Genomic DNA, 12,560 nt, shown 5'->3' on the forward strand with positions numbered 1-12,560 from the left:
GGGACTACAAGCAAGACAGGTCAAATAAACACCATAGGGATGGTGGAAATACAAATTGATGCAATGAATTACAGTCACTGAGTTCTTGAAAGTGACAGCAACAGACAAAACACTGGGTAAAGCAATCTGCAATGGACTTGTTCAATTTCATTAAGCACCATTTAACTCATCAACTAAAGAGACAGAAGTACAAATCATGAGAAAACTTGCCAGTAGCATTCGCAGCTACCAATCAAGGGAAAAATGACTTCATTTTTGATTTCGAAATACATATTCCCAGTGCTAACAGTGTGATTTAATTATTATTTCTATTTAAAAGGAAAATTCTGAACTTTACAGGTGTTAAACATCATGCCTTACTATGTACAACTAGAAAGTGACAGAATCTGGATTCAAACTCCATTCTATCTGACTTAGATTTCTATATTTTCTCTACAGTGTACTCAAGGCAGAAAGGGTAGAGGCAATGCACTGGGATTTCCTTTTGGTCAAACACACTCTATGATTAAGGTGCCCTCAATATTCTTACAGGATAACCCCACATCTTATTCAATTCAAATAGGTCCCAAAATTTATTTTTTTCCAAAAGACCACATCTAGGTTCTATAACATTTAAAAAAGATGATATCCATGCTTCTCCTTTGGCTTTAACTTCAATATAATTTCACTGGCAATCTGAATAAAAGTAAGAAACAGTCATTTATGTTATTCAAAAGAGGAATGAAAAAAATCCCTGTTTAACTTTGGAATGTATTATATGATTTTTACAAGGATATACAAGGACATACACAAGAATAACTAAATAATTATGTTTTACTATACATTTACCTTTACTTTTCCCTAAGAACATATATTATGATAAAGGAGGCAAGGTGACTTCATCACCTTGAAGCTAAATTAGATTTAGAGGGTTTTCATTTTATTTGGGACACTACCAAACTCAGTGTCATGGACAGATATTTACAAATGCCTTCCAATAATCAGGTTTTATAATGTCATTAAACATAGAGATAACAAGTAACAGTAAAGGGACATGGCCTTTCATTTCAGAAAGAACAGGGTTGCAATCTTTAATTTTTTTAAAAGGTTTATTTGTTTGAGAGAGAGAGAGGAAGAGGTAGATAGCACGGGCAGAGGGAGAGGGAGAGAGAATCTCAAGCAGACTGTGCCGATTGTGGAGCCCAACACAGGGCTCTGTCTCACAACACTGAAATCATGACCAGAGCCAGAACCAAGAGTCTGACCCTTAACCAGTTGCACCACTCAGGTGCCCCCAGGGTTGCAATCTTAAGACCACCACTTAGCTGTGGACTTTTGAAAAACTTATTTAACACCTCTGATCTTCATTGTCTTCATCTATAACATAGTGAACATATTCTCTAACATGCAATATTGTTTGTAATGTTTAAATCATGTGTCTGAACTATTTGACAGAATAAACACTAGTTATTTTTATTACAGCTATTACCAAGGAACACAAGAGGAAATGAATTGTCTATATCTAAATTTCATACCTTTCTAGATGATAATATCTTTACTAATAATATACTTTTAAATTGATACAAATTACCCATTCAGCAATGAAATAAAAATTGAGTAGGCATACAGGGAAAAGTTTTTGAGATTTAGCTCATGTTATTTTTATTGGAAGGATAAGTTTTTAATATCTGGTATTTTTCCATGGTACTGGTCCCTCCAATCCTAGAATGCAATCCATTCCAGACAATTCAATATAAAAGACATACAAAGGGGTGCCTTAGCTATGATAAGAGTGAAGTGTTATTGAAAATATTTAAATTTGTCTAAACAATGATTAGAGATCTTACTTATTGTTATGCCCACTTACACCACAACTTTACATCTTTATTGGATTAAATTTAAATGAACTATATGAAGAATGAAGGAATTACTTCTAACTCTTACAGAACTTAAATAATTGCATAAAACTATCTGTATGCTTCAGTTAGAAACACATAGCGATTGATCATTGTTTCCATTGAAATATGACATTTTTTTCAAAGCCTGGCACTCACAAACAAAAGTCTAGTATTTCCACTGCTGGCCACTGAAATGCTATTTTTAGTAATCAAAAAAGGGAAGAGAAAACGAATGACATATTTGTGATATATATGCAAAGATTTTATGTGCTGTATATGATATATAAAGAAATACAGCATTTTATGAGTTAAATCACAATCTTTTGAAATCTTATTACACTATATTAACTTGTTTAATATGTGATTGTTTTATTGTGTATTAAAATACTTATTTTTAATTTTTAGAAAACAGTTGATTTTTCAGGTAAAATGTTTTGGCATAAAAAGAAAAACATTTGATTAATGGTTCTTCCCCCTTACCTCCCTTCCTTCCAACATCTGTTGAGCACCTACTATGCCAACAATTGCAAAAGCAGAGAAGCTCATAGTTACATGACAGACAAATATGAGTATAATATGATATATCAGCTATTAGAAGAATCTCTGAAATATATTAAGTTCTTATATCGGTCAATCTTCAAAGTACTTTCCATGATACCTCATTTAATCCCCATCACAACTTAATGTGATAGGTGCTACTACCCTCCACATTTCACAAATGAGGAAATTGAGGCACAAATATTTTAGACAATTATGGCCAAAGCCACACTGTTAATAAGCAGCAGAATTTGGGTTTGAATCCAGTCAGAATGTCTGTGTGCTACTACTGTGCCATACTGTCTGATATAACCTCAAGATAATTTAGGATATAAATCCAGGATTCTATAGAAGCACAATTAAGTATATTTATTTTCTCAAACATATTGGCTGGTACCACATTGCTTGTATTTGACAACTTCTGACTAGTTTACAAGACCAATCAATCAACCTCAGGATGAGAAAAATACCTAGCAAAATTTTAACAAAAATGCGTTTGCATAATTGGTGTATGAATTTGAAAATCCAGTATCCAAATTGATAGCTACAGACCATAATGCATTTTTTCCCTTAGAGTTTTGTGTCTGTGAGGCGTCATTTGCAGCTCTGATGGTTGCTAAATCCAAGCAATAGATCTGACTTGTGAATTACTGAATTACTGTGGTAAGCTAATATTTTGGCAAATATAGGTATATTAAATCATCTTGTCTCACTGAAATGTCATTTTAACACTATTCTAATTTTCAGTGAGAACCAACAAAAATTAGAGGCCACAAAATAACAATACAGAATTGAGGTTGGAGAGTCAGCCTACTTCCTGATTCTGCCACTGGCCAGTTGGCTGATCTTGGGCAACAAGTCCTGCTCTTCTAAGCCTTTGTTTTTTCAATTTTTAATATAGACAATAATGGTAATTCCAGTAAGCATTACATAGATGGTATAGGTGATGGCACATTGGAGGTATCCAATCAGTGTTAGTCATAAAATCACCTCTTGGAATAGTGAGCTTTGGCACAAAAAGCTAAAGCTATAGTTTTATATAGCAATTATTAAACTATTTTAAAATAACTTGTCTATTACCGCTGCACAGTAATTAATAAGACCATGTATTCACTGATGGCAGGGACTCTGTCAAAGTCAACAGTCCTAACCCAGGATGTTGTCTGGCACAAAGATCTTCAATAAAGATTGCTAAATTGAATGTGCCTGAGGACTAAAACCAAGAGAGAGAGATGCAAGCTTTGCATTTATTTCCACATTCTAGCTTCTGAATAATGCCAGGCTCCTCTGAGAGTTCACCAGATCCCATCTGGGGAAACCAAGGAGGGTATGCAGAATGCAGGTTGAACTATGGAGTCAACACTGGGCGAGGCACCAGACAGTATAACATTTTTGGTGAATTCTTAGTTTCTCCACTTTACAGGAATGCACAGTGTTCAGTTACTGGATATTTTGGCTAAAGCTAAGTCAAGACAACATTGTATGCTGGATAAGAGCCTGCAGTTAGTCTAGGGGGCAAGGCACAGCCACCAAAGGCAGTCCCAGCCGTGAACTCTCTGTGTCAAATTCTTCACAAGAGACAAATGTCAGCAACTCTGACTGTTGCCAGCCCAGTTCTGAACAACTCAGAGATGTATTACTCATCCCATTCTATGTTTTACTATACAGTGAACAAAATAAAAAATCTTAATATTTTCACTGGACTTGTGAATGACTAATAATCTCATTGCATTTATTTTAAATGGGCTTCCAAATCACTGATGTATTTTGGGATTTTTTTCATGTCACTTTTTGAGAGGGCATTGTAAGTATTCATTAAATGTCCTATATTATACATCATTTTCTGGCAAAGTTACAATCTTATTTTTCAATTTTAATAAAATAATTCCACTGTTTCATAACTTTGAGGGAAAAATTTACTCTCTCCATGTAATTCTATAAAACAGAGCAAGTTCATGAGTTTTTAAACTGCAAGCTATTTTAATAGCCTCCATTTGGTGATTATGGAGATTTATATCCCTCTCCTCGTCTCCCACAAAATTCAGAGCTGATCTGTCCAGTTGACTTAGAGACTGACTTAGAGGTCTCTGCATTCATTATATTTGACAATAAGCTATTAGATTAGGTTAATGATTTAAGACTAGTATATGTTTGGAAATGGGAGAAAGAGGTTTAAAATTAATTTATAGGAATATAATCCACTGATCATTTTCATGTTTCATCAAAAATTATTTTAGAGGATGTCTCAATAGTAATTGATCACACTGAGCCGACAAAATGGGTTGTCCTTGCTTTACTAAGAGAAGGAAGTCATTCATCTCCTTTTAGGTTCAAACTTTCAGTGTAACCAGACAGCTTATCATTTATCAAGGAATTAACACAATCTAATAGTTATAAAGAAGTACACTGGCCTACTACAGATGCAGTTCATGTTAAAAGTCCAAAGAATGCCATCCATATCGATAACGTGTAGTGTTTACTCTCACACAGAAGAAACTATAGCTACTCTGGTTTTCTCTTTCAGTAGCTCTTAATATTCAACTACAAATATAAATTTCCTTTTTAACTCCTTCATGAACCATTGGGATGGTTCAGACAGCGAATAATTTCATATGATATTCACAACATATAACGTGTACTTTAGAAAGCTATAATATATTTTTTTAATCTAGTTTTTTTGAACTTTTCTTTATTTTGTGTTTTAAATAAAGGAGGTGGATATGAAACAAAACCACCAGAACTGTCTAATGCAACTTTAGTAAAACAATTTTGTTTAATTCTAAAGTTGTTGTCATATGTTATTTGTAGAATTTTATGTTAATATTTTAGTTCATAACTTGCATTGTCTAATTATTAATAAAATAAGTGAATTTCCCTTTGTCTTACATGCTAATTCTATATTTTAAATAATATCAATTTAAATAAATATTTTTTACTATCAGCTTTGAAAATGTTTTCAGAAAATAAACTCATTATATGAATTTTATTTCTAATCAAGGATGCATTTACTATTATTTATGAACAACATTTCATTAACACCAAAATATTTTAGAGCCTTTTTCCTAATATTAACTTACATTTATTGATTGATTGATTGATTGAAGATTTATTTATTTATTTATTTATTTATTTATTTATTTGAGAGAGAGAGAGTACATGAGCACACAGAACAGGGGTAGGGGCAGAGCGAGAAGGAAAGAGAATCTGCAGTGGACTTCCCGCTGAGCGCAGAGCCCGAAGTGGGGCTCAATCTCAGGATCCTGAGATCATGACCTGAGCCAAAATCAAGAGTCAGATGCTTAAACGACTGAGCCACCCAGGAGCCCCCTAGTATTAATTAATTTAATGCTAGCATGCATTAAAACAACTTTATATATTTATTCATACCTATAAGAGCTAAGGAGATACTTTTGGGATTCACAACGTTTCTGTGCACATACATTTAATCCAGTGCTATGCTAATGTATACTAAATGCCCTGTTCTGTGCTGAATTTCTTTTTTCTGCTCTCATAGATACCATGGGGAATAAGAATAATACAAAAAGAGCTTGCAACACCAGGTAGGAAGGTTACCATCAGTACACAACTCTGCATTTAAGGCAGTTACACAGAGGCAACTTCTCTTAAAAGAACAGTTTTACTTTCAAGCATTAGTGCTTCAGTTTTTCATATGAGAGAAAATAAATAAGAGACATGTTTTCTGAGAACATTCAGTTATAGCACTTTCAGAGGGGGGGATCCCTGAAATCAAGAGAATATGAACATAAAATTTAGGTCACTGCTAAGTTAATGTTTTCTCTGTGGGTTTTCCTTTACCAGTTGCTTTTATATGCACTTCACATCTAAGTATTTAGGCTAAATGCATTTGAAAATCTTGCTTTTCCATTGATGCTCCATTATCAGGAGTGAACTCTGCTGCATCAGGGTCTAAGCTACTTTAAAGCAAGGAGGATGCTGCAGGACCTATGTACTCAACAACAAATCACTCTGATTTTATTAAGTCATGTCTGACACTCTTTTCCCCCAGTGCCTTTTGACTTCTGCTTCATCAGAAGTCTAAATTTCTGCAACATGTGAAAAGTTGGTGTCTAAGACATTTGTAGTCTTTTTCTGTAATACGTGACCCTGAGGACTTCTTGTTCTCTATTCATCCCAAATTAATTTGTCTCAGAAGACTAAACGGGGCCTCCCATATTGAATTGTATTGCTATTCCCACCATTTGTATGTTCATCAACATATTCCTTTATTGATGTCAGTCATGTGTCTTTTATGGGAAGATAAATGGGAAAAATTATAAGTTGTATTTCTTTAGTGATTCAGGAATCAGAAACTATGGATATTTCTTCTTTTTTTATATAGTCTCCTGGAATCCTTGTTTTCTTCATTATCCTCATCAAATGTTGCTAAGAAAGGATATGGACACCTTGTTTTGCATATATTGGCATTTCTCAATTTACTAAAATCTGTGCTCAATAAGTCTCTGTGTTATATCACCTCCATCTTCAATTCCTTTCTCTTCCCCTGCTCTTTCCCTATGCAAATAAGCCTGTTTACTATCTGAACAAAGGAGGACCCTTTATTTTTATTTTGACCCTAGAGTTATAGCCTTTTTTCCTCTTCATCTTCACATCCAAAGTGTTTGAAAATGCAGTTTCCACCTTCTGTCTCCATTGAAAAACATTTTTTTTGTTATGTTCAGTTAGCCAACATATAGTACATCATTAGTTTTCCATGTAGTGTTCAATGATTCATTAGTTGCGTATAACACCCAGTGCTTATCACAACATGTGCCCTCTTTAATACCCACCATTTCTTTACATCTATTTCCCTTTAGAAGCAACAGTGAGCTAGGACTGTGCAGTTTTAGCACTGAAAATCCCATGACCCAGGAGATTCCTCAGTCTTGGACAAACTGACACAGCTGGTCACCTTATACACTTTCTCCTCCCATAATCTCTACCTCCAATCACTCTTCAAATTCTGAGAGTTGGGGAACCTGGATGGCTCAGTCAGTTAAGTGTCTGCCTCTGGCTCAGGTCATGATCTCAGGGTCCTGGGTTTGAGCCCTGTGTCCTGCTCCCTGCTCAGTGGGGAGTCCGCTTCTCCTTTTCCCTCTACCCCTCCCCCCCAGCTTGTGTTCTCTTTCTCTCTCAAATAAATAAAATATTTTTAAAAAACACAAATTCTGAGAGTTAAACCCCCTGTCTTTAACCCATTCTCCCCCATTTTTTGTTACAGTCTCCCAGTTCAAATTCCCATCCACACATAGCCTGTTGCACCAGCTTTCTCAATAAAATGGACTCCCTTACTCAACTACCATATTATATTAGTCTCTCTAAAAGGTAAATTTGATTATGCTACCTTGCCTCCTTCACATTCTAACAGTTTCCCTCTGAAACATTATAAAACCTGAGTCAGATACTTCATGATCTTGTCTATCTGTATACTCTTGCCTGCCATTTCTTTCTTCTTCCTTAAGCTCTATTCATATGTATCATTATTCCTAGAACATGCTATTGCAGCCTCACATTTCTATTCTTTGTACATGTACTACCCATTCCTGGAATCCACCCTTCTCAAGACTACCTGGTATATCCTACTTATCACCCATATCTCAGCTCAAGCACAGACTCCTCTTGGAAGCCATCTATAATTTTTCGGGCACATAATAGTTCTCTTTGCATTCCTCCTGTACCTTATATGTTCTTCCATTTAGAAACATACCTCACTGCATTAAGATAGTGTCTTGTTTCTCTTTGCTACAGGATCCTTAAGGAGAAGCGATATGTGTTCCCCTTTCATATTTCCTGCACCAGCAGAGTTTCTATCTCAATAAGTAATTGTTGAATTAATATTTAATGAAGTAGTTGCATTATTTTTATAAGCCTTACTTTAAGGAGGTAGGGTAGATAGAAGGTACAAAAGCAAGATCTTGTAAATAGGAACTTACTACCATTCTTGCACAATTACTTTTATAAGTTATACCTAGTACCTAAAGAATGACCAAGAATGATTAGACTTATCAAAACCTAGAAAAAGGGCTAATAATTTGCTTACTGTTCTTGCATCCCATATGGACAGGGACTTATCTGCCGAACCAGTGAGAAGAGTGTTGGAGCAAGGAAAAAACTCAATGCTGTTCACAGAATCTGTATGTCCATACAAAGTGCATCTGCATCTTTCACTGTACAGAGAGAAATAAAGAATTCACATTTTAGGAGTTAGCCCCTAAATGCTTCTTATGCTGTAAATGCAATGCTAATGAAGATAATTTAAGTATCTGAGACATAAGGTAGTTTTATAAATGACAAAAATGTACAATAACCACATTTTAAAGGAAAATTCTATAGTCACCTTATATCCTAAGCACTTTATAGAATTAGTAGCATAAAACTGACTAAATTTAAGTTACCTTCAATTTATAAAGTCACTTGGTAAAGCCATCTTAATACTGTGTCATTTACTCCTTCTCATGAAATGACTACATAAAAATTGTCCCCATCTAATAAAGGAATATGCTAAGAAAAGAAAACAATGAAATGCAATTTCATTTGTAGAAAATTTACCGATTTTCTAATGATTCCAAAATATAAGTATAAAACATCTCTTTAAAGTTTTATACTCCAAAGCCTATTATATTGAAATAATCATCTTTAATTATTAGGAAATTATTCCAGAACAGTAATTGTTCTCCACAGCTTTATGGAGAGACAGACAGAGGTTTTACAGGAAAATAAGAAGTATATATTTATTTTATTAAAGTAGTACATTATTGGGGCACTTGGGTAGCTCACTTGATTAAGTGTATGACTCTTGATTTTGGTTCAGGTTATGATCTCAGGTTGTGAGATGAGCCCTGCATCAGGCTCCACACTGAGCGTGGTGCCTGTTTAAGATTCCCTCTTTGCGCTTGGAGAAAAAGATGGTGGAGTAGGGGACCCTTTTTCAGCTGGTCCCCTGAATCGAGTTGGATAGCTACCAGACCATCCCGAACACTCACAAAATCAGCCTGAGACGTAGGAAGATACATCTGGATCTCTACAAATGAACATCTCTGGTGCTGGGAATTGAGGTACGAAGCAGGGAGCCGTGAATCCATGCACAGATATTGGAAGATAAACGTAAGGGGGAGGGAGCCGCCATGCTCGGGTGCCGGGAAGCAGTAGCCACCTGCACTGGGGAGCCGCCAGGCCTGGCGGACCGGTAGCCACTGGGAAACCAGACTGAAACCAGGAGTTCCAGAGCACATGCGCGACAAGACTGAAAACTGGGAACTCGGGAGCGCACACTCGAACCAGTCTGAAATCGGGAGCTCGGAGCGCATGCGTGGCCAGACCGAAAACTGACGCTCCAGAGCACGCACTCTAACCAGACTGAAACTGGGAGCTCGGGAACGCGCGCATGACCTGACTGAAAACTGGAGCTCTGGAGCGCGCGAACCACACTGAAAAGGGGAGCTTGGGAGCACACGTGGGAACTGGGGGCAGCTGGCAGTGTTAGAAGCACAAAGGGTGGAGACATGCCAGCCTTGGAAGCGAGGGCTGGAGAGGGGCTGTGTGTAGCACAACCCGGGATGCTGTGGGGTTTTTAGCAGCACTGACAGAAACAGAGTCTTGGCAGACAGAAGAAAGTGGCATGATAGATTTGAAGTGCTGAATGGTACAAAATCTACAAGCAAGAATGCTATATCCAGCAAGGGAACCATTCAAATAGAAGGAGTAATAAGGGGTTTCCTAGACAAACAAAAACTAAAAGAGTCTATGACCACTAAAGCAACATAGCAAGAAATATTAAAGGGAATGCTTTGAGTTGAAAGGAGAGATAAAAAGTGACATTTAATGGCCAGGAGCCCAAAAGAAGTAAAAATGAATATTTCTAAAAAAATCAGTCATGGAACTCACTCAGAAAAGGATATAAATATAATAATATATACCTGAAATGTGGGGAGGGGATGAAAAAATAATGCGTTCAATCATGAATGATCATCAACATAAAATAGACTGCTCTTTTTGGAAGATTTTATATATAAATCTAATGGAAACCATATATTACAAATAAACTAATAAACATACAAAGGGGAAAACATCTGAATATATCACTAAGGAAAATCAATAAACCATCATGGAAGGATAAGAAAGGATCAGAAAAAATCTTCAGAGACAACCAAAAAACAAGTAGTGACATGGCAATAAATACATTATATGTTAATAATTACTTTGAATGTAAATGGACTAAATGTTCCAATCAAACAACATGGGGTGTCAGAATGGATGAAAAAAAAAAAAGACCCATCTATATACTGCCTACAAGAGACTTATTTTAGACCTAAAGACACCTGCAGATTGAAAGTGAGGAGATGGAGAAATTTTTATCATGCAAATGGATGTCAAAAGAAAAACACTGTAGCAATACCAATAACGGACAAAGTAGATTTTAAAACAAAAGCTGAAACAAGAGATAAAGAAGGGCATTATACAATAATAAAGGGAATGATCCAACAAAAAGATGTAAAAATTGTAGACAAATATGCACCCAACAGGGGAGCACCCAAATATATAAAACAATTAATTAGAAATATAAATGACCAATTGATAACAAAAAATAGTAGGGAAATTTAACAGCACACTTATATCAATGGACAGATTATCTGAAGGAAAAAATTGATAAGGAAACAATGGCTTTGAATGGCACACTGGACCAGATACGTTCAGAAGATTCCTCCATAAGACAATAGAATACACATTCATTTCAAGTACACATGGAACATTCTCCAGAATAGATCACATATTAGGTTACAAAACAGGTCTCAACAAATACAAAAAGATTAAAATCATACCATGCACCTACACACACTATGAAACTAGAAGTCAGTAACAACAAAAGTTCTGGAAAGACCACAAATACATGGAGGATAAACACAATGCTACTAAACAACCAGGAAAGGAAAGAAGACATTTAAAAATACATGGAAACAGAAGACGGTGGAGGAGTAGGGGTGCCCTTTTTCAGCTGGTCCCCTGATCGAGCTGGATAGGTACCAGACCATCCTGAACACCCATGGAATCAGCCTGAGATGCAGGAAGACACATCTAAATCTCTACAAATGAACATCTCCAGCACTAAGTATTGAGGTATGAAGCAGGGAGTCGTGAATCCGCGCACAGATATCAGAAGATAAACGGAAGGGGGAGGGATCCTCCACGCTCGGGGGCCTGGAAGCGGTAGCCACCTGCACTGGGGAGTGGGCAGACTCGCGGACCGGCACCCACGAGAGAGCAAACTGAGACCATGAGCCTGGGAACACGCACAACCAGTCTGAAAACCCGAGCTCCGGAGTGCGTGAGACGCACACCTAAACGGAGCTCTGGAGTGCACAGGGGCGGCTGGTGGCTGGCGGCTGGCGGCTGGTGGTGTTAGAAACACAAAGGACAGAGACATGCCGGCCCTGGAAATGAGGACTGGGATGCCAGCTGTGGGGTGCACATCCTGGGATGCTGCAGGGTTTAGCAGCACCAAAAGAAACGGAGTTAAAGTGGCTAGAACAACAGTGGAGAGCGGACTCTGATCTCTCTGTTCTGAGACAAGGCTGGGATTTGGCCATTGCTGCTCTGACTCTCAGAAGAGGCACAGCAAACCACCAGGGAAATCGGCCAAAGAACAAAAGCCTGGAAATATTGGCTCACAGTGTGCCCATCCCCATCCCCCCTCGCAGGGGACAGGGAGACTACCCAAACAGGGTTATCTGAGTATCAGCATGGTAGGCCCCTCCCCCAGAAGGCAGGCTGAAAAATCAAGAAGCCCACATCCCTAAGGTCCCTATAAAACAAGTGCACACTGCTTGGGTCCTGGTCAATAATTTGGGCTCTGTGCATCCCCACAACCTCTCCTCAACAGAATGAGATAAGGACCTTCCAAGACCGGCAGACTGAAGGAATTTGTGACCACCAAGCTACAGATCAATAAAGATATTAAGAGCGTTCTATAAAAAGTAAAAAGACCCCAAGAGTGATACAGAACAGAAATTTACAATCTATAGAAACAAAGACTTCACAGGCAACATGATAACATTAAAATCATACTGCTCAATAATCACTCTCAATGTGAATGGCCTAAATGCTCCCATAAATGCCACAGGGTTGCAGATT

General features: G+C 37.1%; 1 protein-coding gene across 1 annotated transcript in view; it reads right to left on the minus strand.

Moving 5' to 3' along the window:
- The window catches only part of SPAG16 (sperm associated antigen 16), a 943,910-nt gene that overhangs the window by 376,617 nt on the left and 554,733 nt on the right, over positions 1–12,560 (minus strand). The window contains exon 13 of the mRNA XM_040641105.1: positions 8,473–8,599. Coding sequence (XP_040497039.1) covers positions 8,473–8,599 — 127 coding nt within the window. The remainder of the gene's footprint in view (positions 1–8,472; positions 8,600–12,560) is intronic.

This window comes from Ursus maritimus, unplaced genomic scaffold, assembly GCF_017311325.1.
Source record: "Ursus maritimus isolate PB19 unplaced genomic scaffold, ASM1731132v1 scaffold_1, whole genome shotgun sequence".
Taxonomy (NCBI): domain Eukaryota; kingdom Metazoa; phylum Chordata; class Mammalia; order Carnivora; family Ursidae; genus Ursus; species Ursus maritimus.